The following is a 26,625-nucleotide window of genomic DNA, read 5'->3' as shown; positions in this document are numbered from 1 at the left end:
AGGAGAGGTAACAGAACTTGCCTTTGCGCTGTGCTTTAAAAGCCCTCAAAGCTGAGCTTACTGGAGTTGATATAATACTGATGAGATTTCAGGTTGCTTATGAAGGAAGGGAGGAGGCTTTCCTTGGGGGTAGATTTATTCTGAGAAATCTGATGTTTCTGATTTTTGTTCAGGTAGTTACTGAGATATAAGCTGTTGTCAAATATTCTCTTTGTTTTGCATTTGACTGTAATTTGATTTAGAAATTTTTAAACTAATATATGAAGCATATAAGGAACTAATTGAATGAGTTGTTCCTCATAGACTGCAAAATACTGCATGTTTCTGTGAACACGCTTTTAGATGTTTTTTTCCATTCAGTATCTCTGTTAATTTCAACAGAACAATAATAGTTTAAAAAAGACAAATTATTACCTTTTTTCTTTAATTTTATCAAGCCTGTAGCTGAAGCACCCTTCAAGTTTGATATGGAATTGGATGACTTGCCGAAGGAAAAGCTGAAAGAACTGATTTTTGAGGAAACTGCTAGATTCCAGCCAGGATATCGATCTTAAATTGTGCATAGGTAAAGTTACAGCGATAAGAAACCATTTGACCAGAATAATTTTGGAACTCAGTGGTTACTGCTAGTGAGATGTATGACTGACAGTTTCTACTGACTTGCTAACTAGCTGCTGAAGTGCAACTTTCTGCTTGTTCGATTGACCTCAGTCCTGTTCTCTTACTGAAGAAATGAGTATAGATTGCAGTGCTGACCTGTCTGCAAAGAATCTGGGCAATGGTCTTGAGATGTTTACCCAGTTCTCAGGTTGCATTTAAGGAATAAGGGTTGCATTTGATTTTATCCTCAAATAAAAGTGATGAGAATGCTACTGAAATGCAAATCTTAAAAACAAAAACCACAACTTTTCAAGGTGTCAGTGTTGAAGATAACAGAGTATTTTGTCATGTGGCTTCAAGTGCTCTGTAAAATCTCTCCCTTAAATTTAATGTGCGGAGGAGAAATCTCTTGAGCTACTCTAAAAAAAAAAAAAGCCCCAAACCATAAATCTTCAGTGAGACTTCAATTTTAAGTACCTCTGAGATAATTTTATGAGTAATTAACTGTGTAGCTGTTTGTAAATCAGTTATGATTACATTTGCTAGTCCTTTGAAGATCTAAACATGCTTAATTTGAATTTGCTGATATTCGCTGCCTGTGTTTTGTTTCAAATCAATAAACTTGTCTTCATGTACTTTGAGGCTTGCATGTCTTGGTAGTTCCATAGAAAATTGGTAACATAATTAACAGTTTATTTTCTCTAATATTTGTGGAATGAATGTTTTTAAGTAACTAAGCTTTGTAACTGGACAGGAAACTAAAAATACGAAGACAATTGCCTGATGCAGGTTCCCTATTTAGTGGCCTTAAAAATGATTTCCATGGTTTTCTCCATCAGCAGTTCACAAATAGTCTCTGGTTGACAGTTCCAGCAGAAAGTTCTGATTCTGAGCCTGTGCACTTCACTGTGAGCCATCTATGGCTGTGGCAGCAGCGTGTAGGAATTTTACTGCTTTGCTATAACCAATAATCCTTCTGGACTAAAAATGGGATTTCTGTTCCTGCATTGCTTATGCTTCTAATCTCTTTTAATTATTACTTGGTAAGAAAAGAGGAAGGAAAAAAAAAAAAAGTTGAGTAAACTGTAAATAGTTTTCCTCCTTTTGTCACTAGCTTGAATACTGAATAATTGTATTGAACGTGAAAGTTCACAGCTGAAGTCATTTTGATTTTTGGAAACAGTGAATCTTGCTTATTAAACTTACTAGCTAACATTTGAAACTCTTAATAATTAGAATTTAGGTAAATCTGAACTTTATGCAGTTGGACATTCCCAGTAGAATTAGACTGGCACACAGTAAGGCAGATGGTGCCTGCTTCCCTCCTGTGTTGTATAAAGCTAATTCTGTATGAGAAGCACTGGGAGTGTGTGCACATTCTGGAAGAAAATTGTCTTACTGGAGTTAGATGAAGCCTGTATAGGCCATGGAATCAAGGAGGGAGAGCAATAAACTGGCACTGTGGTAAATCATAGCTCATGATCTCTGCTACTCGCCTCTTTGCCCAGACTGCACGTACCTAGGTTGTATTAGGGATTAAGGGATAAAGGGATGAGGAGTACAGATAGCAGTGATCCAGTGCTAAGAGAAATCTCTGATCTGCTAAAAAAATGTTACCTTTCAGAGCTGCTACGAAGAGTTGATTTGGCCAATAACATACTGAAATTTAAGTATTTTACTTAACTAGATAGTGATCCGCTAGGAACTGTATGAGTAATTTTTGGTCAGAATTATTAGGTATTCTACAACACAGCATTTAAACGTAAGTAGCTGACACCCTAGTGAAGTCCAGTCCCTAGCAGTTGGCTCGAACTGCACAGTAAGTCTCTTCCTGTATATTTCTGCTCTCCTCCGCAGCCCCTTGCTATCACCTGGCTCTGCTCAGTGTGTTCTTTGCATTGTAGTTTTTGACTCTAGCTTTTGGAATTGTGAAGCAATGTGGGGAAAAAAAAACAGTTCTTCAGATAACCAAATAACGTAGGTCACTCATTTGGAGAAAGGTAGAAATAGGAAAATGTTTTAAGACAACGTTAAAATTTCCTTCACTGAAATGTCTCTGCTTTTTTTTTTTTTTTTTTTTGTAGGACAAGGACTTAAAGGACTGGGCATGCTCAAACGTTGCTGTTCCTCTTCCCAGTTCTTTACTGTTGGTCATGTCTTGTGGCCTCTCTCAGCTTATCCACTAACTCCTTTGAGCCATTCAGGAGGGCAGTTCCTGGTAGTTTTGGCTTTTCATGCTTTCAATGAATCTTTTAAGCCTGAAGAATTGTAATTGACACTCCTATGCGTAATGCCCGTTGTTGACCTGTTGCAGTACTGTACTGTAAGTGCACCTACTGCTGGCCGTGTTTTAACTGCTTGCTTTCTGGTTTGAGAGATGCAGTGGTTCCTTTCACTCCTGGATTAATATCCAAGAAGATAATTCATTAACTGATGCGAAGTTTACACCATGAACTATGTTTTTCTGACTTTACTGAAGTCGCTGGCATTTTTTTTAGAAAAGCTACTATTCAGGGCACTTTAAGTCAGTGACATCCCAGATTTTTTTTGCACTTCCTTTTTAAATAGAAATGGTTAGCATCCAGTGAGTGGGATTTTACCATTATGCTCTGGATTACAGCATAAATCGTGTTCGTGTTAATCTTGCTTATGCACTTGTTTGGGTGTCCTGTGCTGTACATGCAGGTATTCTATACAGTGTAATAGCCACATAGGAACCCATCTTAATTGAATTCATCTAAGAAACGTTTTACCATGCATTGACAAAATTTGTACCTTTTTTTCCCTGCCTTTTTCAAAAGAGATCATTTTAAGTTTAACCATGCTGGGAGGGGTAGTACTTCCAAAGTTCATACCTTGTGGTCGTGTTTATAAGGCTTGTGCAAGGAGAATGAGTGGCAGCTTGCTGTCTTACTTATTCCCTGTGTGATGGGAGATTAACAAAGAACATAATGGCACGATGACCTTATGGTGAATGCTTTTCTTTGTGGAAGGCATCCGAATGTGGTAAGTGAGAAACCCAGATATGATGTTAGTAAACTCAGCCTGCAAACTTCATACCAATGAAATGTTTCAAGTGAGAATTGGTTTTACATTTGAATCTAATCACTGACATTCAGAATTCTCGCAGAGAGGAACACTGCATCTTTAAATGAGAAAGTTTGAATTTCCTTTTGCTCCTACAGCATGTCAGCATCTCAAGTTCATTTCTTGCAACCTACACTATGGTGATTTGTAATCAAGCCTCCATGAGCTTGTGACATAAAGTACTGTTCTGTTGTCAAGTACTATCAAACTTTTCTGATAATGCTGAGTTAGGACAACCAAACAAAGCTAGCACTAAATAATGTTTAAAATTGTATACCTTTTAATGATCTTTTCAAGTATTTGTTACTGAAATTGTATAATGTGGAGTTTACTAGGTGTTATGTTCCAGTGCAGTGCCTCCTTTTCTTTCCCCACTGCTCTCTGTGGTGAGAAATTTGCCTTGTTTAAAATGATTACTGTGCCCTCGCATGACTGTTAAAGCTTTCTGTGCAAAGATGATTGTTTAAGTGCCACATGCCTATGATTGAGAGAAAAAAATCTATTGTTACCTCTGAGTTGTGTTCAACTGAAATGCTATTCAACAAATAACTTAGGAAAAATAGTTCTATTTTTAGCTTTTCATATCTCTGCTGTCTTCTCAATTTATTTTGGCAGCAGTGAAGAATGGATTGTATAGACTGCTTGCTAATATGAACAAAATGCACTTGTAATTCCTGGAAATAAATTTAAATCTTATATCTTCACATTAACATAAAGAATTAGTTTTTGGTTTCCTCTTGGGTAACGTGTTTGAATGGAAATCAGATTCAGTTGCTACTGCAGTATTACAAGGATGCTTGCTGGTTAGCGAATCCAGGCTTCCTCATTCCACTTAGTCTGCTTTTCAAAAAAAAAGAAAGCCATTAACTTAGATTTCAATAGGCAAGGGTGCTTACAAGATTCCACTTCAGATTTTTTCTTCAAGTTTGAGTCTTAGTCGACCAAAACTAATTTTTAATAAGCAGTGGTTCATTTTAAGGGGCATTTTCAGTTAGGAAGTTCTTGTGGTACATACATCTCTACTGTGTGGAACAAAAGGAGCATAGTCAGGACACTGCACAAGTGATCGTGGAATCGTGATATGGAGCCTGTGCTGCAAAAAGTTTCTATAGAAATTATGCACTTGACTGTTGAAACTTGTGTGGAAATTTTTTCTGATGTTTCTACACATCTTTACCAAAATGCTTTCCTCACGCAGTTCTGAGAAGCTGAAATATTTCTAGAATCTCTGCTACTTGTACCATCGTCATCATTACAGGAATCATGGTTGGAAAGATGACTGTTACTGAAATTGGTTTGTAACACCTCAATCCGAATTTATTAAGGAAGAATTTTGGCAGCTTATTTCATCCTTTTCCCAATTCTTTTTTTAATACTTTAATTTTGGGTTTCTGGAGAGGTGTAAACGTACCCTTGCAATCTGTCTCTCAGAACGACAAGCCAAGGGTTTGCTTTACCTAACATGTGGTGCTTTCAGGCTTTCTTCCTTAGCTGTCCTCACTGAACCAAATTGGAGTCCATCGGTACCAATAACTGCATCCACCAGTCTTCTGCTGAACGCAGTAAACGTTGTTAAGCTGAGTGTTACGTTGTCAAGTGCAGAAGCATGACTTTTTCTTTTGTCGGATATTGAAAATGTTTAAAAGAAGGTGCCTGTAACACTGTTAGGTCGGCTATTGCTCCATTTTACTTTTTTTTTTTTCCCCCTCTTTTACCTAGTTTTTGTATATGTAGAGCAGAGACCTGAAACTTGGTTTTGAAGTAATATATATTTAATGGTAAAGATGTTTTGGAAATAAGGAGTGTAAACAGTTGACTGTCTAAACATTGCAACTGTACTGCGGAAGAAAAATAGGCGAACTTAAACTTCTCTTGAATGCTTTGGCAAAGGAAGCATCTTCTGCTATCCTGACTTCCCCAGAATCTTCCTCACCACTATCACACGTACGAGTCTGAGGCGTACAGCGCCCTGCCTGGCTGAGCAGCGTGCTGCGCTGTGACATTTCAGCAGTAGCAGATGGTGACGTGACTCAGCAGTGGCCAAGTGCAACCCAAGGAGTTGAGCATGGCTTTCTTTACAGAATGGGGAAAAAGAAAAACTTGTTGCTGCCCATTGTAATACGCTATGATATATTTATACCATGTCAAAGTTGTTTGCTGAGCAACTGTACTATAGATTTAAACTTTATTAATATATATTTGCTTATGTTAGTGTAGTTTCTATAGCCCTTGGTTACTGATGAATTTGTGTTGTTACAGCACTGTGATATGGTATAAATATAGGCCTATACACACAACATACTCATGAATTTGGTCCCTTGCACAGTACTTTTATATTTGTACAGCGATGTCTTCAAGCAATCCCAGATTTTAGGGGAAGTATTTTTGTAAATGCAGTGGTTTAAACAAAAAATCCAAACAGTCCTTTTACTAAGTTTAAAATGAGTTTGTGGTTCAAAATGGTTTCGTTAATGACTGAAATCAAGACACTAAATTAGTGAAAAGTGCACATTAGTAAAGTGAAGCATACCATGGTTTTCTGTAGCATGTGCTGTGATCAAGCTAGGGGAAGCATTGGATGAAATGCGAAAGTTGGACTACCTTTGTAAATCTAGAACAAACGTCTGAAGGTTGCAGCTGGATTACTTACTATTGTTGCCTTTTCTTGTGTTGTATCAGTGTAGAGCACTCTTAAATACTCAAACTGCTTTGTCTTTGCTTTGTACTGTTGGTGCCTTCTTAGTCACGTACCCCACATGTCCTGCATAGCTAATTTAGTTAATGGTAAGTTTAAAATAAAATAAAGGAAGATTTTATATATTAAAAAAAAAACACCTTTAAAACTTCATTTTCTGTATGTTCTTATTCATTGTAACAATTAAACATTTATATTGTGACAGATTTGTGATTTGGTTAATCTGTATAGATCAGTTGTAAGTAGCAAAGGTTTATATTTGTCTTATTCTTTTAATGTTGTAAACGTATGTGATTTTCTTCTTTAAATCAGGTAACTTAATGTTCTGTTTCGTTTTTGGCATCTGAATCTTGTAAAAACAAATGCAAAGAAAATCATTAAATTGTGTCCCTGTATTACCAAATCAGCATAGTACTGTGCATATGTAGAATGACTGAAATTTTACTTTAAAAGGACCTGCTGTTCTATGAACCATGGTGCATATTGCATTAGCGTGTCTAAAAATGAGTCGCCTGAATGGAGCAGTAGCAGATAGCCTACACTCATGTTTTTGAATGCACAAGTGTGTCTGTTTCGGTGTATGAGTATACCAGTTTGAAATTAGAGGCATCCAAAACATTGCAGGTAGAGCTTATAGACGAGCAGAAGTGTTATATCTTTGTGGCAAGGAAGTCACGAAATCAACATTGTGAACTATTGGGCACAGAGGTGGCTTTGGCTCACTCAGTAAGCAGAGCTGTAGGCCACTTCCCAGGAAATTTTCCGAAGAAGTACTTGAGCATCCTTAGAGACCACATGTTTTCAGTTTGATATGAAAAAAGTTCTTCTCAGGCCGAGGTTTGAAGCATTGTGAGGTTTCTGGGAACAATGCACTCGTACATCCTTGTAATGGCATTCTCATGAATATTTTTTAGTCTGAAATCCAGCTGTGCCAAAGAACTGAGAAAAGGTGTAACTGGATCATGGCAGCTAGAAACTCCTGTAATTTGTATGGCAGCATAAAAATCTGACCTGAAACTGGCAGGTGCTTGTTGGTAACTAACAGCTCTGTAACAGCTCTAACGACTGGCTCGTTAAAATTCCTCTCTCCATCCCCTCTCTGGTCTTCACAGCAGTATGCATTTTTTTTCCAGAATGTTCAGAGTTTAATTTTGCCATAAATACAGTTAGGCATGTTGCTTTTTCATTGACTGTAGCTGCCCTTGTCTGTTCGCTGTAGCAGGACGCGGCGTGGCAGTGTGTTCCAGTGAGTCACTTCGGAGTCGGACTGAACTGCATCTTGTCCCAGCAGAGGCTTTGAGAAGCTGCTGCTTGACTCAGTATTTTTGTCACACTTGTTTAAGTAGGATTAGTTGGAAAACACTTTGCTTTTATTTGCTTTGTTCCACCAGAATAGGACGCTGATCCTTCCTGTCTGTGAGCTTTGAAGGGCAGTGGGTCGTGAGACCTGGGAGTCGAGGGCTGCACAGCTGAGCGCTGGGTGCGCGCAGGCTCAGTGCTGTGTGGATGGGCTCTGGCAGGCAGGGCTCTGGAGGCTGCACAGCCGGCGCTGGAGGAGCTCGTGCTCTCACAAAGTCTTTTGAGGAACTACTTCTGATTATAAGCCACGCTGATCTGAACAGTGTAGATTTGATGCTGTTGGGCTTTGTAGAGCTACAAGCCCAGTATTTTCTCTGCAGACAGAAGTTCTCACTTCTGCGTGTTTCATTGTGCTTTCTACTAAGTAACATTTGCGTAATGCTTGACAAACCTAAAAAAAATGAGCATTTGATAATTGTAGAAGACTTAAAATCTTCATCACGTCAATGCGTGCCATGTCAGTGATTCGGAAGAGCTCTGGTTTCTCTGCAGAACAGCATTCAGGCAGTGGCAGATGCCAGAGGTGGGCGGTGCGCGTCGTGCCCTGCCGGGGCTGAGCCTCCATCGCGCTGTGCTCGTGTGAGGGCTAATCTTGGAATTAAGGTGTGAAAATTGTCCTGTGAAACCTTTACCATTCCGCTGTGTGAGGTACTCACACCTAATACTTTCCTTCAGGTATTCTGCAGAACTCTGCCTGTTTTTACAGTACATCTTGCTACAGTGACAGTTTTTTTCTTTGTCGTCTTATTCAAAGTGAAGCTGAAGTCTCAGCTGTTCCAAAAACCTTTCTTTGGATTCATGTGGTTCTGGTGATACACGACCGATTACTGGTCCTTTACATAAACTGATGTGAATCCTCAGAAAAGGTAAGCAGAAATACCTGGCGGGTCTGCTGGGGCTCTTCCTGCTGAAAGCACAGCATGCGATCTGTGATGGTTCATTTCTGAGGGGCAAGATGAAAGCAGATGACATGAGGAGAAAGGAGCGATGCATTTGGGTGAGATGTGGTGTGAGGAGTTGTCCTTTGTTGCTGTTAGAAACTTGAGCCTGAGATTCAGCAGACCTTGGTTTGAACTTTTCTGACTCTTAATCCTTAATTCCTTGTAAATACTGGAAACCTCTTGCCATTTCTCTAAAGTACCCTCACATCTTCCTCGCAGCATGCACCCACTCTTCAGTTCTTCCCCTTTCCCACCCAGTTAATTATTCTGGCAGAGCGATGTGTGATCCTTTAGGAGTTCGTTTCCCTTGTGCAGGAGTGGCTTGTTAGCACGAGGGATGGTAAAAGGAATCCTTGGGCATTTTTCTGATTCCCCAAAAAAAGAGGAAGAAATGTCTTGAAAATGCTGGAAACCCAGCTTGCTGTCTGATCTAAAAATACTGAGTTGAATCCTTTTGTGTATCGTGTGAGCCTTTCTGTGGGTTTGTGTGGTCCTGCAGTTGTGCCAGCTGGTTGATTGAAATGCTTCTCTGTCTCCTTCCGTTGCTTCTTGCACAGAGCTGACCTTTGGTCCTGCTGAGTTTCTGTCTTCCAGTGATGCTTTTCTTCCTCAGGGTTTATACATTCCACGTTGGTATTTTTCTCCCCAGTCCTTTGACTGCTGTGACTGACTTGGTGTCACTTTTTTATTCTTCCTTCTCCTTATTTTGCATGGCTGTAGCTTCCCTATGGTCTCACAACTCTCCATTTGTTTCCTTTTTAGAAATGGCTATTTTTTTAGTTATTCTGTTAGGCCATAGACACAGCCATACTTCGCAGAGCTGGGCCCTGGTTACAGGCAGCTGACTTAAGGGCTGCTGGTTACACTCCAGCCGCTGGCCTTGGGGAGAAAACTTGCATAGGCAGAGCAGCTCCTTGAATGCAGTTCCAGTGCCTGGCATTGCGCCGGGTGCGGTTCTGCACAGTGCAGCGATCTGTTCATTCCACCGTACTGTTTTAATGCCTTGAATACAAAAGCCAGAAATAGCAATGGAAAACTTCATTCTCCCTAGCTATGATGCGTTCTTCTGCACTACTGAAACTATATAAAAATTCAGGCTTTTTAAGCAAAAAAAAAAAAAAAAAAAAAAAAAAGCGAAACCCAAAGCTGTAAGAGAATGCCACGAGTTTAAAAATAACAAAACAATAAAAACCTGCTGTTATCAGGAGACTTACGATGCACCTTCTACTTCAGTCTTAACATCCAAGACACATAGCTTGTTCTGAAGATGCTTTTCTGCCTTAAATCTGCACATGCAAAAATGCTGAATATTCAGAATTTTGGCTTGAAGCTCTGAACCGATGATATCAGCAGTGAGCTGAAAACTCAGGGAGGGTTTGAAGTCAGGCCTTCTCCTAGCTCAGCTTTAATCTCAATAGCAGGGGAGAAAACTTCGACTATCAAACCTTCCTGCATTTCTAGAAGTGTCTAAAACTTAAAATATTCTATCTCATAGTTGAAGCGTCTTAGATTCAAGTTTATAGACTGAAGAATTTTTAGTGTGTTCTGTGTTTCTAAAAAGTTTTGTTAGTTTTGGTACATGTGTTTACTTTTGCTCTTTGATAGGCCTGCCACAAACGTGGAGGGAGCAAACTTCTGCAGGCCAGTTGACGCATCCAGAAATGCTTAACTGAGCGTTGCTGATGTCACTGTAGCTACGTGTTCTGTTTGCTCTCATGCAGCACACATCAGCACTCCAGAAGAAGGTGGGGATTAAAGAAAAATAAAATTGTGGTCATTTCTTAAACATTCTTTTGTAGCTCAACTTAATTCATAGGCTTGTTTTTGAGGGTAGTTTGGCATTTGGGGAGAACTGTGTTAAGCGTTTTTACAGCTGACTTGATGACATTTCTCTAAGTATAATTTGCTGTTATTCCAGCATGGCAAAGGTCTGCATAATTCATGTGTGCTCAACTTAATCACTGGTTTTCTTCTAACAATAAATGGCATTGTACCAAAAGCAATATATCCTGTGCGTAGTTAGTAGTGGAAGTAATTATTACTGTGCAGCTTTTATTTTCATTGTCTTTCCAATGGTTGCTGCTAGCATGGATTTTGTGCATTGACAGATGTTCCAGGCTGTTAAAGATGTATTTTGGGGGAAAAGTCCTGCATAATACTTGTTTGCTTTCTGGAAGCTGCTGCAGTACTTTGAAGCAGAAAAGAGTTGCATCTGATGCTGCAATAAGCTTGTTTTATCACCAGAACACATCTAGATCTAGAGAGCTTCTCCGGAATTGCTCCTCCACATTTTTCCTCTTGAGAAAGGCCCAGGCTCAACACCAGCACCGTTAGAGCCAAGGATTATAAGAGAGCAGAAGGGCTTTTTTCTCTGCCTGATTTTGGGATTCTGCTAAGCTACACACAGCCTTATTAGATCGTGGCGCTGTAAAAAGACTTGGGGAATGCTGCAACTGGTTTTGTTCACCAACTACTTAACTCAAGACCAGATAAGAACGCACAGGCAATATGCAATGCATGGGAACTCTCTAGTCTTAAATTCTGTCCTTCCTGACCCCCTGGTAGCGTTTCTGCACTACTGGCTCTGCAAGTAAGTCTGCCCTGGATAACTTTCCTTTAAAAGAGGGAAGCTTTGTTTTTCCTCAGAAGGACAAGGTATTCATGTAGTTATCTTCCCACCACTTGCATTTGACTGCTAGTGTGTAGTGTTCATCATACCAAGATGTCACTGTTAGAAAAATTTCAATGCTGTAGAACTAACAGGGGTGAAGAACTTGCTCTTCTCAACTTGTATATTTCTCCTTGCTTTCAAAGTGTGTAGAACGATACCTACTTTTAATTATAACTGAATAGCTTTTCTGCATTCTCTGTGCACATTTTTCTCTGCTGCCTCCTATTCTAGATGTTACTTATTTTCCTTCTAATGGTGTTATAAAAACTGTAGTACTACAGGTGTCGTATGGTAACTTGTAAATAAAATTACTATAAACACATGGTCAAGTTATTTGTGGTGCTGCTCTGTAAATGTGTGACATTACCTTAGCTGTAGATCTTAACTGTGCTTTCCTGGAGGACCTGCCCATGGCACTCGATTACGAAGCTGGTGTCTGTGCCTTTACAGGAACCCTTCTGTGGCCGCTCTGCACAGCAGTCTGCTCCTAGTCACAAGTTCCAGGAAGCGATAGCATTGACAACAATTACTTCTACACAGTCACTTTGCAACATAATGTGCTAGATGACAGCAAATCAACACCTACATCAAACTGATTGGTGTGGATAATACATTTTCATGTAAATATCAATTCATGTAGAAAGTACACAAAATTATTTATGGTTGGAAGGTGATGAGGGAGCTGGCATTTTGTTCTTGGAGCCTACCAGCAGAAGACTGCTTGTTTCCTATCCAATTTGAGAGGGTGGCGGAAGAAAAGTGGGAGAGATCTGAGCTGGGGAGGGAACAAAGAATGCGACATTTTAGTGGGGGAAAAACGCACATAAAAGCAGATACTCTCTTCTGCTGCATTTTCCTTATGGTTGGCACGCAGTCAGAAATGCAGCCAAAGTTCCCTCCCTCTTCTAGAAAACAGTCTCAAGGAGGCCTGGTTAGCACTCGGACATTAAGCTCTTCAGAACCATTTGCCTTTGTGTATGAAGGAGTAAACAACATGTAAGGATTTTTGTGCCATTTATTGGGGGTTGAATCTGTACTCAGTGCTACAGCATAAGAAAGTATTAAAATGGCTGAATTTTCTGTATTTTTGCAGAGAAAAGCAGCTTATCATTCCCAGTTGTGTCTTTTACACGCACACCACACACACACAAACAGCACCTTTCTAATCCTTACCGGGGCGTTTTAAATACGCAGTCCTTAAAGCCGTTCCTTCCCTTGGAGCATCTCTGTGGAATCATCCTCTGCAGATTTCTGTTCCTCATGGCTTCATCCCATGCCTGGCAGTGCAGACTGAGCGTTGTTTCTTGATTTTGGTGCTGCTGAGAGAACTATCAGTAGCAGATTTTTTTTCAAAGTGAGTGATGTATTTTATGGTGAGAGTACAAAAAGCCTTGGCTGGCATCTTTGGCTGTGCTTGCTTTCTTTTGTATGATGGAGTTGACAGATAAGAGTTTCTGCTGCATTGTGATGATGGTCATTGAGTGGGTTAACTTGGAAGAAACTCTTTAGAAAGCTTCAGCTGTAGCAAACATTTGGAGTATTCATTTTGACAAGCAGTTGTCCTAATGATGTGCAGTGCAAGTGCAGTACTTTGGAGGAACAGGCGACGGCCAGTGGGAATCACACTGTGCTTGAGCAGCATCCAGTCTGGAGCTGTTTTGAAACTGCCCAGGAGGGAAGAAGCAGAGGAAAGTTGTAGTAGCCCCAGAATGCTATACAATACTGTGCAATAATATTATTAGCCACAGTCAGAATTTAAACGTCACCAAATGTATGAGCAAAAAACATGATTTGTCTGCTGCTTTCATGATGTGGACAACCAGTGGTTGGGCCAGACTCCCCCGTCACTACAGTGTTGAAAGTAACTATATTAATGTATTTATTTTTGACTACAACACTTCCCCTCAAACTTTTATTAAGTAATCAAGAAAACTGCTTTCTACTCACGTCAGTCCTTCAATGACTGGAGAGAAACAAGCTTTCAGTGCTGCTCATGACTTCCAGGGGCTGGGTGTGACTGTGTCCCCGCTCCTGAGCTTTCAGTTGTTCCTGTATTTCTTCACTCATTCTTTCCTCTAAATGTGCTTCCCTATGGCTGTTAAATGCAGTCATTGGAAGCCTGATTCTTCTTAAGGGATTTAAGTGAATTAAGAGGCAAATTACATCTGGAAACGTTACTCTAGAAACTTTCACTTAGGGCTGTGAAACCTTGAGACCAAACTTTCTCAAAGCAGGAGCTGTGTCAGCATAGCTTGTGGTCTTTTACCTTAAGGGGCAATCGAGAGTGTTTACAATAAGCAAATTAAACTGAATGTTCAGAGAGTAAACATTGTCAAAACAAATGCGATCATTTTCAGAATAAAACGTCAACTATTGAGTGGAATCTCAGACAACAAACAACCAGGTACTAGAAAACAAAAATGTCTCAGAGGTAATGCTCCTGGGGGAATGAAATCCTTGTGAGCAGCAGAGATCATCTGAAGGTGCTGATTGTAACCCAAGCATTTTTTGTGGGCAGGAGCAATGAAGACTGGGGCACCTCCTGGATAAACATTGCTATCTGCAAACTGCCACGCACCTCCTCGAACAAAGATAGCCATTAATTAACCAGGAGAGTCGATTTCAACTCTTCAATTCCTTATTCAGGATGTTCACGTATTGTCGTGCTCCTCACTTGCACTGAGAATGGGTTCACAGAGACGTTTCTGTGTTCAAGCATTGAAATTTCACGAGTGTATTTTGGTTTCACTTAAATGTATGAATCATTTGAACACCTCGTAATTTTCACTGTAAAAAGAACTGTGACAGCTTTTCAGTGATCTACGTTGCTGTTGCCTCTTAACTGTACTTGAATGTGGAGGTGGGGAAACATTATTTGCTTTTCTCTAAAATGCACCCTTCTATGCCTGGATTGTCTTTAGAATCATCTTCAAGGTAACTAGTAAAAATGACAAAAATCTCTGCATGGCCTGTCTAGGGGTAATGAACAAATTTGCACGCTCTCTGTAGCTACTTGTATAGCAAGGAGCTTACTAACATCTAAAAAGCTGAAGGAAATAGATATGTAAACCCAACAGAGCTCCCCTACAAACACCACTCCCGTATCGTTCTTGTGACTAAACCACAGGCTGTCAGCTTCCAGGGCTGAGGTAGCAGAAGTCACCTTGCTATGGAGAGCTTTGTCTGATGCCACATGGTTTTATTAGCTCAGTCCAAGAGTTCAACCAAGCCAGTGCCCTTTTCTGCGGGATGTACGGGGTGCTGCCAGAGGTGCTTTTACAGGCATCCCATTCCATCATTTCTGTTTTCCTATTTGTTGTTTCATGCAATCAGTTTTTTTCTTTGTTTAGTTTTTCTCAGTCCTTTCTCGTGGGAGGACTTAAACGCTGTGTGCAGGGTCAGCTTAATGCTTGGTCTGAGACAGAGGATGGGCAATCCACAGGGGACAGAGGCCAGCAGTGGTTGCCTAGGGAGAATGTAGGAAAAGGCAAGCACCTTTCTCCAGAATGTTTCCTGACCATCGGTTTTGTAGCTCAGAAATGTTCTTGTATTTCAGAGGTGTAGGACTGTTGGTTAGAGGTTTTACTGTGTGCTCTTAAAGCCAATAACAATTGTGAGATCTTTCTGTAGTTCTTTGCAGTTGTATGCTAGTTTCTATCAAGTGTATGTCAAGCTAACACAGGTAATCACTGACAAAGAAAGCGGGTTGGAAGGCATTTCTGAAGGCCATCTGGTCCAACCTCAGGTGATAGCAGTGAAGGTGCAGTGACTTTGACAACCCCTGGACTGCATGGAGCTGAAGAAGACCTGCTCGTACTTGCTTATGCTTTCCGCTGCTGATTTTTGCAGGTCTTAATAAATACAGTAACAGAGACTGAGGCAGTGAATTCACCCTTTCACTTTTGTTTTCAGCTGTACTTCAGTCGTGTAACCTGTAAGCTTCAGAGGATTTCTTTTTCTGTTTGACTGGAAGATACTGTTGGCAAACAATGTAATTTACATCTGTTCAGAGCCTTTAGCTGCTGCAGAGCTGCAAACAATGAACTCCACTGTGCTGTACAGGCTGCCCTTCCTGGCACCATCACGGCTGTTACTGGCTAGAGCAGATGGGACAAGAGTGCACTGCTTTCATTCTTCTTGTGTTGTGCATTTGCACTTCTCAAGCACTGAGTTTTACACATAGAAACAATCTATGTTCTACAAATTAAAAGCCTTTTTGTGCAGCGTTTGCTATTAGTTTTGCCCGTAGCAGTAATGTTTAGTATAGAATCATAGAATCACCAAGGTTGGAAAAGACCTCCAAGATCATCAGTCCAACCATCCGCCTCCCTCCAATCTTCCCCACTAAACCACTCCCTCAGTACAACATCTAAACGTCCCTTGAACACCTCCAGGGATGGTGACTCCACCACTCCCTGTGCAGCCCATTCCAGCACCTGATCTCTCTTTCAGGAAACACTTTTTTCCTGATGTCCCCTGGCACAGCTTGAGGCCGTTCTCTCTTATCCTATTGCTAGCTGTGTGGGAGAAGAGGCTGACCCTCACCTCGCCACCTCTTCCTTTCAGGCAGCTGAGGAGAGTGATACAGGTCTCCCCTGAGCCTCCTGCACAGTAAAACAACGCCCCAGGCTGCTCAGCTGCTCCCTTAAGACTTGTGCTCAGCGTCCAAACTTCGGTGCCTAGACTTGTGATAGCATCCAGAGAGCAAAAAGAAGAGAGATAAGATTGGCCATGAAAAGATACAGTAATACTTGTTACTCAGCTTCCTGCTGGAAGCCTTGTCTCCATGCAAATCCAAAAAGCTGTCAAAGGAAAAACGTAACCATAGTTTGAACCTCCGTGCTCCACGCCTCTCTGGTACATTCTAGTAATTACAGAGCTGTTAAACCTGTCGTTGTGCCACCTGCTGGTTGAAAGGTAACCACGAATATAATTTATGTAAATAAAAACCCAGCAGAACGACTGTTAAGCACGATGATTAAATAGCAACAAATAATAATGCCTAGCATTCTGAAAAGTATTCTCTAGCACTGTAGCTGCAATAGCTATCAAAGGGTAAGCTAGCAACATTTTAGGGCAAGAACTTACCTTGAAACTGGGAGTAAACAGTTTACATTCTGATGTGGATTTGATTTTTTTGTTTCTTTCACTGTTTGCTTTTTCTATTTTTAATTTCATTTCATTTCATTCATTTATTTATTTATTAAGCAGACTGAGTCTTAGTGTGTGTGCAGTGTGACTGCTCAAGGCACTGAATGTGAGGACTAGAAGAAAATTGAGATGGGTTTTTTCCCTTTTTCCTAGTTTGTGGAATAGGTCAAAGTAATCGCAACCACCCATGAATAAAGCACAGCATCTTGTTATGGATTGAGGCTGAAGCAAGCTGAAGCATTGAGAACTTTCTTAACATACATATTAATGAACAACGTTCATAGTTACGACTATCAGACTTCATACAACCTCCATCTCTCTGTGCCTTTCCACTCCTCGTACTTACTGACATAAATACCAGAAAAGTCAGGATAAAGGACAGCAGTGTTTTTCAAACTGAGAGAAAATGGGAATATATGAAAAAAATAACTTTACTAAAGTGCTGCCTTGTTTTAAAATCCCTGTTTATGTGTAAGTCAACTTCTCTCTTGTAGCAAAATATCCAAGGAACTGCAAAACCTCATCTGTTGCTGCAGAGATGTGCCTTGCAGGAAGTTTCTGGGTACTAAAGTTCCGAGTATCCTGTTGGTTCTAACAGTGATTCTGAAGGCTATGCACTGGATTTTATTCACTGCTTCACAGTCTGCTCAGTAAGGCACTCCGCCTGCTGCTTAATCCTCTGAGCTGGGGAAACAAGCAGATACCGCTTTTCTGATTAAATGTGGGTCACTTTGATTTGTGTTCACGTGCTCCTGCCAGAGCAGCTGGTTTGGTCTTGTCTTGTGCCATGCCTCACTGAACCACGCAGAAGACTGGAGTGACTTTCCTATTAGAGATCCTAGATTAGAAGTACACAGAGATGAGGCACTGGAACATGGGTATTTTTGAAGCTCTTGCCAAGAAAGGTGGCAGAATAGTGATTTGATGAGGATATCTTGTAGCAAAATAGCAAAACCCAGGTTGCAAAATAGATTAAAAAAAAAAAAAAGCAAGCAAACAGCAGGCACAGCTTTGTCAGTTGGATGTGTGGTACAGTACTGATACAACTTTTTCCATATACCGGTGCAGAAAAAGATGTTGAAAACATCATAGGCAATATTTACACAAAAGTGCTGAGTACAAGCTTCTCCAAAACTTATGTATTCAGATGGCATTGCAATATTTGAATTTAATCTGTGTTTGACCAGTCAACCTCCCATCCCACTGCACTGCTGAAAGTGAAGCAGCAGCATTGCCTTTTTTTTATTTTAAAGGATTATTACTGTGTACTTGGTAGCTTTCATGCTAACTGCTGGCTGCCAGCAGATGTAAGATAGCCTTTTATAGCTTCCTCCCACTCTTGATCCACTCACTCAAAATGCAAACTATGCTGTGGCTGAGAAGGTGAGAGTCCAGCAGCCAGATCACTCTCCTTCTCTCCTGCTCCCTTCCCTGTGCTGCTTTGCTGAGCTGGAGGCTGTGCCAGACTCAGACAAACATGTATCTACCAGAGCAGAACAGAAGCATGCAATTGCTGTGTGGCATAGTACACAGCTCGGTGTACTGTGTGCATAGTGCCTTCTGGCCAAGCAACATGCTTATTTAATGCAATATCTTTTCTTGGTACAACATCTAGCAAGGAGTTCTTTATGTGGACCAATAGTGCAGCTGTGAGAAAATTGATTATAGAAAGAGACTTTGCTACTATTAAGTCACTATATGCCAACCTTGCAAACCTGCACTTATTTTCAGATTTTTGAGCACAGCTGGAGAGGACCCAAAATGGAAGTCTACATGTGGAATGTGCTCTAGCTTTACGTATACATGAAAAGGTAAGGCAGCTTTGTTACCAGTGGTCATCATGGTTACTCTATGTGACTTATGGAGAGACTCTTCTTGATAGACATGTTTTGCTGAGATCTGTGACTCCCTAGAAACAGGCACTTGCTTTGTTTCTATGTCATGTGGATCTGGGATGTACCTTTGATATTAAAACAGTCAAAATATGCGTGCAATTAGACTTACCCTGTTGTATACCCAGCAGCCAGCTCTGTATCAGTTTCTGGAAACATAATTTGTGTGCTCTCAATTGCTGCAATCTTGCATCTCAGACAATAATTTGTAAAGAGAGATGAATGCAGATTCTCATATGATCCTTAGAAGCTCTATCCAATATACAAATTGATATATAGCAGAACAGCAAATCCAGCATACGCAGTCAGGTCACTGCCTTCCTGCTGCCAACACTGAAACTGCTGAAAGTGAACCACTCACTGGAGAAGATACGTAGTTGTGCTGTACACTACACTGTGAATTTTGGTATCTGTGTCATGAATAAGGGACTTGTTGAGCTATGATGTGGTGATTAGTTCAGATTTTTGCTACCTTCTGTAATTTCTTTTGTCTTTTCTCTTTTCCTATGCCAAGTTCATAGGTTGAGTGGTCAAGCTGCCAAATCAAGGCAGTTACTGAACATACTTATTCAGATTTAGGGACTGCAGGATGAGCTGTACAGGCAAGAGTCTGTCTGAAAGTTCAAGTGCTATTACTTATTATATTTAATGACAGCCACATGAAAAAAATACCTGGAGAAGCAAACAAACAAACAAACAATCAGCCAGAATATTTGTAGCATTATACAAGAAAATAGGCAGTGCTTGCTTGCACTGATGTTGTCTTTAATCACTCTCCCGTCTCTTAGTTACCAGAAACATTCAAGCCATTTGTTATAAAATGTATGAAGGAAACTCACACATTTGTTTATCAATATTTATGTAAGAATTTTGCGACAAGATTCGGCTAATTAAAATCTGTCTACCTATACGTTTGGCCACAAGATGGAGCCGGCGCAGCAGTGGCTCATCTTCCCTGTTGCAAAGCTTACGCACTACTGTGTCTCCTCCGGTACTTGAGCAGCGTCAGCACCTCTCCGAGTTCTGATCGCCCCTCTCAGAGTTTCTGGTACAGCAGGACAAAACCGAAACCAGGCAGTTACAGAACAGAACTCATATAAAAATCATTCCATCCCAGAAATGAAACTCCTGCAGCTAGCCTGGATGAGAAAACCAAAAATCTCTGATGCTTTTTTTCCTGAACCTAAGCTAAGCTGATCTTTCTACTCTGTTGCATTCTCCATGTGTTTAAAAAATTGACTTGAGAAAAATTAAAATTAAAACAAAAGAAGAACTACAAGGAGGGAAAAAAGAATAAGGTGGCAGATAAGGCATTTGTGTTAGTCTAGCAGAATAAGGTCAGTGTAAGTGCCAAAGCAGCAGAGACTGCTCTAGGAGTTGCCAGTGAATTTGAGACTGTAAAAATACTACTGAGCAGGAAGATAGAAGGGATTGCTGTGTGCTGTGTGCATATTCCCTCTAGAAATATTTTCAGGCACTTTTACAATATCTTATTAAAAATAATTCTCCAGTTAGGGCTGCCTGCAGCGTTAAGTTACAGTGCAGAGTTCTGTGTTCTCACTGTTACAAGCATCTGTTTTCTCCTTGTTACTGCAGTTCTGATCAGTCTGTCTCATTCTGTTTCAATCTTACACTGGACTCATACTAACTGCAATACAGGCTTTGATTAACTTTTGGTTTTGTTCTTGTTCAGTAGCTGATTCCCACGGCCAACATTACTTTTTGCTTTGTATAGTCATCTCTACACTGTGAAAGAGAATAAGCTCATTAATAATATTTATCTTCATATAATTCTAGAAAATAGTGAGATGCCTTGAAGTCTTACCCTGCACTGCTACGTTTTGCCCCAGAAACAGTGGGCTGGCTGCCACAGAAAGTCACTCCATCTAATCAAAGTAGGCATCTGTCTTTCCTTCTGGAGGACATGTCTTTAGCTTCACTACGTGTGTGTCCTGATCAGTTTCTGGAAAAATTCAGATGAATTCTTACTGTAAAAGCAATTCTGAAATGCCTTTGAGGATCCTAATGAACAATCAGTTGAGCACCTGACAATTAGCCAACTACAGATACAACTGTCAGATTGTCAGAATGGGAAAAGAACAGTCCTGTGTTTGGCCGGGACAAAAATTGCTGCTGGAATCCTCCGTTCAATAAATCATTTGATAACTTGGATGAGGATCTGAGAAGGGATGTAGAAACAAACTGTAAATTGAAAAATGTTTATTACTCAAAAGGATTGCTCATTTTTGTGTCTACAGTAAGTTTTATCCTCCCTTCAGACTTATGGGCAAAGGAAGGAAGAAATGAAGGATAAAACTGAGTACATTCAAGGGAGAAATAAGGTTTATATTGTTATCAATGAGAGTAATTAAAAACAGGAACAATGAATTAACGATTTGTAAATTGAGACAGAATGTTCTAAGGATGTTTTCCCAAGGGATGTCCTATCATTCTGTGATTCTGTGTTCTGGTTTAAAAGACAAGTAATAAAATAACTTCTATCTTACAGCAAGTCACAGAGATCCCTTTGATCCCATTTATCTGTGCAGCTATACAATATGCTTGTGCTAGTTGCCCTTACCTGGAAAGGATCTGAGAATGGAAATGTGAAGACGAAATATCAAGATGAGAAACACACCTCTTGGAAGAAGAAAGAAAAAAGAAAAGAAAAGAAAAAAGAAATAAAACAAACAACCAAAGAAACCTTGAGCTGAAAAAAACTTGGATCCCTGTCTGTAGCCAACTGATTTGCATATATAAGCAAGCATATGCAGAATGTGTTTATACAAAACATGTATCAATAGGAAATGAATTTCTGCTTTTCCATAGCTTACAAAGAATAGTTTTAACTTTTCAGATGAAGCTGCCCAGCATTAGCCAAAGAGCCTGTAGCTGCATGAATGAGATGACAATCCTACTTAATGGTGGGCTTCACAATATTTATATGTACATTGGAAAAGCTTTTATTATTCTTCATGTTCTACTACCTTTTTCTTTTGCCTTAGAGAGATGTGGCTTCTGCTTTTTTTATTGATAAATACAAAAAAATGCATATAGGTTTTGTTTGGTGCATTAAAATGCAATGGTTCTCAAAATGTACAGTAATTTTGCATGTGCTGCTGTGCTGGTTTATTGTTCTCACTTCTGTTTGCATGCTAAATCGAGATTCAAGTATTCCACTGCACTGCGAAATTTACTCACCAGGAGTGAATGGCTGCAAAACCAAAGGTGCCATTTCCAGTCTTATGATGGTAAGGGTGGTCTGATCCTTGTCTACAGTCCTGGTGTACTGCACTGGAGGTGCAGCCCAGCCTTGTCTGCGCTGGGAATCACCCAGCCACTTTCAGGGATTGAGAATAGTTCTATCTTTTCTGACTTCAGAGGTGACTTAGGTCTCAGAAGCAGCTTGGGATAGCTTGTAACAACTGGGAGAAAGTTACAGAATTGCACTGCTTCCTTACTTACCCGACTGTGCAAGCAGCTGCCTGCAGCCCCTGCAGCTTCCTCTGCTTCTGAGAACAGTCAGGCATTCATAGATCCAGTGACTTGTTCTCACCACAGCTTGCCTAGTGCAAAAAACAATTGTCAGGAATAAATATGGCTGTCACTTGTGATCACCCTCTCATTACTGAGCATATATCAAATGGATGCAATTCTTATTGTTGCTCTTATATTTTTGTTTGAAGACCCAATGGAGTATATAATAAGACCAGAACTGTTACAAGCTCCTGTTTATCTTGATGGGAAAGGTCCAGATTTTCTGGTGAAAATAGCTATTTAAGCATTCTAGAACCATACTCCAGCAGGAATAATCATAAATATTGGCTTAGTACAAAGGTGTTCAGAAGCTTGAAGTGCTTAAACACTGGCTAATTCTCTAGTGAACTTCTCTGCTTTAGGTAAGGCATTTGCATACCTGTCAATCTGAATATTAAAGAGTTTAATTAACATCCAATTTTGGTACTTTAAAAGTCACACAATAAATAAAAGAAGCATTTCCATGGTGATGGTGGTGGGAAAAGGAGCAGTTTGGATCTGGCAAATGACAGATCATCCTCTAGTGGTGTATGTGGGCTGAAGCCCACTGATTAGAGAGAATACATATATATACACAATATATATGTTTATACACACCCGAATTAGGTATCTGAAGTTGGGTGATATAGATGTTTTTTTTCATCTCACATCCATTTGTGTATATGAGCAGATATCTACATCTGTTCCTGTATAAAATCATGATAATTATTTGATTTGTAGCCTATAAACAAATTCTTGTGCTTATTCTCCACTTGAGGATGGTTTGAGACCTCAAAATATTTCAAGACAGCTGACCTTGTCACTTCATATTCTCTGCTGTGCTGAAGCAGTATCTTCACTAGTAGTACGAGCTGCTATTGGTGCAGCCACCAGTAGTAGTCTGCAGGTTTTGCACTGGTGTCTGCAGTGCAATCAAATACTTTCTCCTACTGCTTTCAAAACTCATCCCAAATGAAAATGTACTTTCCTTGTTTACCTAAACACCTTTCTGCACACAGATCCAGACAAGTAACTAAAAATATGCTGTGACAAGTGCCACTATAATTTATTACCTAATAATGAGCTGGTTTCAATTAATGCATAGTATGATATTTTAATGTTATATAATCACAACCTTGTTCTACTTCTGTCTCTTTCCATACATAACCTGCACAAGGAAATACCAGTCAGCTTTGTAAAATTTTTGTTTCCCAATCTCATTTTAAATTCCAGCACCCTTCACAACACTCATTCTACATCAGTTGTTCCTATGTTATGCACTCCAACCTGACTGCTGCCATGTCATAAGAAATAGATGCATATTATTTTCCTTGGAGAACTTGGCAGAACGTGATGTTATGAACTTCAGTTATAAACTTCTTCTGAGAAGAGCAAGGTGGGGTTTCTTGGTGTATATATTTTTTCCATTATTAAGCATGCATTTAAGGCAAACATACAGGAAATTATTTTTATTTGGGAAAAAAAAAAAAAGCACCTTCTTTCAATAGTCTTCTTTCAGTTAAAAGAAAGAGCATGGCACTTTGCATTTCTTAGACCAACTGATTTTAAAACATTTGAGACTTACTGTGACCTGAGAAACGAAGGAGCAATCCTGACGTTATTTCCCAGTTTCGATGCCTTTAATAGTCCTTCCTCTACCTCACATTTGGAGCTTGTCTAGTTTTCAGCACGGCTCATGGTTTGGGGTACAACTCACCTACAGTTCTATTTCTAACATGGTAAGCCACAAAGACAATGACTGCATATTGTCTCTACAATTCCTGTGACCTGATGAATGCCAGAACTGCAGACCATAACCTTGATTAGAATCCTAATGAGAAAAAATAACACCTTCCTGCTCATATTACACCGTGATGCAGAGCACACAACAGGAACACAGGCAAGAGTTGCCAGACTGTCAAAATTAGTGCCGTTAAATTACCAGTGATAATATGCTTATGATATAATTAGGACAGAACACAGGGTTTAGTAGTTCTAGTATGACATCTGCTTTGCTAATCAAGATGAGCCCCACTGTGAAAGGCAGAATTCACCCTAAGAGTTTATAATTCAAACAGTATATTGAGATTGAGATTAAGTGTTTAATTTTATCCGTGCTTTTTAAGTTGTTCCACTGTTGTTGTGGACTACACACAGTTTTGTCAAACACACCATTCTTTATCAGGGATTGTTCATATAAACAACCTTATCCTGCTTCTGAAGGCACTAACTACATCCTTGACACGTCTTTATATTTAGAAATCAAAAAGAAGGAAAAGAAGAAGAAGAAGAAAAAGATGGTATTCTAACAGTGCAGCTTGTGTATTTGTTACTAGGGAAACAAATAGCGAAGAGAAAGAAACCCTTAGTGTCCTTGGCATTTAGATCTTTCAGTGGAGAAGCAGAGCTTGTGTTAAAACAATGGAAACATTGTTCCACTCTCAGGATCCTTTGCTGTCCTCACTGAACGACAGACACCCCTTTCTTCCCTCATGTTCATCTTGTCTTCTCTGAAAAGAACAGCTTCTCTCGTCGGGGTTGGACTCCTGTTTCATTTTAATTCATCATGCAGAGTCAAAATCCTGTCTGTGTAACCTGTTTGGCTCCTAACACCTAAACCAAGATCACAGCAGATCTCTCAAGGTAAGCAAAGAGAGACACCAGACACTTGCATTCACATCTATAGAAAAGCATGCACAGCAGCACCGGTGATTCCACGTTTGTGATCCTTCCTTTAAGCCAGTGACCAGCAAGACATCAGAGTGGGAAAGGCACTGCAGCATCTGCCACGTCCCAAACGCAGGGCCGTCCAGCTCCAGTCACTGACGGCAAGCAGGTGGTGGTGCTGCCCCTCAGATGCGAGGGCTGTGTTACCAGGGAGCTTTGCCACCAGTTTCAGTGGACCAATGACAGCTGCGGTTGATGTGGGCAGGCACAGACGTGGGTGGGGAGGACGCCTGTTGTACGGAACTGTTGATCACGGCCTGAACCTCTGCTCGACCACCCGAGGTAAGCAATGAGTCAGCCGTGGCGGCAGAGGTGAAGGCAATTCAGCTGTGCTGCCGGGAGGGGTGGAGCCTGGCTGCACATCTCCTACATCCCAGTTAAGTGCTGGCTGCCACTGAGGAAGGATCTCTTCTGGAGATCGCTCCTTGTTGAGCTTACTGTGAGCATTGCCATTCATTTCGATTAGCTTTCCAACGTAATAATCTTACTAAGTCTAACCTTTGTACACCTATTGGTTGTACACCTGTGGAAATCAGTGTTGTTCTTATTGTGATTATTCTTATTCTGCTCATCGCTTAATGTTTCTCACTCCTAATCCACAAAGACGGTAACATTTAGATCGATGAGAAACATGCTGTGGCATGGTACCCAGAACCTGTATGTTACAATATAAATATTAACTATTATTAAAAGGCTGAAGCAATAGCTTCTACAGTATTTATATATAGCAGTATTTTCCAGATAGTTGCGTGGCACCTGGCTGGGTGGGAGGGGCACAGCAGCCACACATCTGGTCACCTACCCTTTGACTTGGGAAAGAAGGAAATGAGTCTTGTTAAGGGAGAATAGTAACAGGCCCCTCAGAATGAAGTACAAGCTAAAAACATTTCTAACCTTCAGCAGGCTGTCGATCAACACACGGCTCAAGATTCTTGTTGTTTCTGCACTACATCTGATTCAATGTGTTTCCTCTGCTCAGTTGCGTTGTACCCCTACTCTCTCTCCGTTCCAGCCGTTGTTGTGTCGCACGCCTCACCGAACTCAGCTGAGGCAGCGGGCAGGGAAGCGGCTGCGCTGCCCTGCGAAGGGAAGCCGGCCCGGTTCTCACCCGCCTGCTTTTACCGCCTTCAGCCGCCGGCTCGGAGCTGCCGAGCGACGGGCGAATTGTAACCGGGATTGCAGGGTGTGCCGCCGGCACGCATTTCACTTTTACTGTGCAAGCGTGAGCTTTTGTGCCGTTCTTCGAGAATGGCCATTAATATGACTTAAGGGAAAAGCACGTAACAGCAGCCGAAGCACAGACACGGCAGTTACGTAGGTTTGGAGGTTTTAATCACAGCCACTGAATTGCAACGGATCCCAGCTGTTCGATATTCCGCAAAGTACCAGAAATCTGGTTAAACTTGGGGAGGGACAGCTGGGGGCGGGGAGGCGAGGGGAGGAGGGCAGGAATCGCCGGCGCTCCGTGCCGCTCCGTGCCGGGCTGCGGGCTGGGCGGGAGGCAGGGCTGGGCGGGAGGCCTGCGCGCTGCGGCGTCCCGGCGCTCTCGGCCTTCGGCGTCGGGCTTTCATCCCTAAAGCTGCGGCTTGTCATCTGCCGGAGCTTCACCTGCTTCCATCGGAACCGCGAGAGACAAACAGAGGCGAGGAATGAAAGCTCGCGCTCCATCGCCTCATGGCACCGCCTTCACTCTCCGGTCTCCGTAACACCCACAGCGCTGACAGGGGCGTTCCGACCCCTCGGCGGACGGCACGGCACCCGCGCTCCGTTCCCGCCGCCGCACGGCCGCACCCCGCTGTCCCTCAGGGCCGCCCGCGCTCGGCGCGCCGCTCCCGCCTCATCTCGCCTCGCGCCCGAGGCGGGGGGAGGGGAAGAGGCGCAGGCGGCACGCGCCCAGCGACCCGCGGAGGAGGAGCGAAGAGGGCGGGGCCGTGGGGCCGCTCGCCCCGCCTCTCGGCTTTGTGGAGAAGGGCGAAGGGGGCGGAG

General features: G+C 41.3%; 1 protein-coding gene and 1 long non-coding RNA gene across 4 annotated transcripts in view; one reads left to right on the top strand and one right to left on the bottom strand.

Annotated features, from left to right (window-relative positions):
- The window catches only part of MAPK1 (mitogen-activated protein kinase 1), a 32,395-nt gene extending 20,707 nt beyond the window's left edge, over nt 1-11,688 (top strand). For 2 of the 3 annotated variants that reach the window (XM_031592838.2, XM_031592840.2), the window contains exons 8-9: nt 438-565; nt 2,685-6,788. In XM_031592838.2, the coding sequence (XP_031448698.1) occupies nt 438-554 (117 nt within the window). In that variant the 3' untranslated portion in view covers nt 555-565; nt 2,685-6,788. Of the gene's footprint in view, nt 1-437; nt 566-2,684; nt 6,789-10,287 lie in introns of those variants that run through there. The other variant, XM_031592839.2, reaches the window with a different exon arrangement.
- Nucleotides 11,689-18,326: 6,638 nt separating this feature from the next.
- On the bottom strand, nt 18,327-26,607 carry LOC116228724 (uncharacterized). The gene is made up of 4 exons (XR_004166840.2): nt 25,534-26,607; nt 21,862-21,962; nt 20,222-20,359; nt 18,327-19,441 (listed from the first exon to the last, which is right to left on the bottom strand). It is a non-coding gene; the product is annotated as an uncharacterized LOC116228724 (long non-coding RNA).
- Nucleotides 26,608-26,625: the final 18 nt, after the last annotated feature.

Source organism: Phasianus colchicus, chromosome 18 (assembly GCF_987193195.1).
Source record: "Phasianus colchicus chromosome 18, bPhaCol1.hap1.1, whole genome shotgun sequence".
In the NCBI taxonomy this organism is placed as follows: Eukaryota; Metazoa; Chordata; class Aves; order Galliformes; family Phasianidae; genus Phasianus; species Phasianus colchicus.
This window is presented reverse-complemented; position numbering and strand designations above follow the sequence as displayed.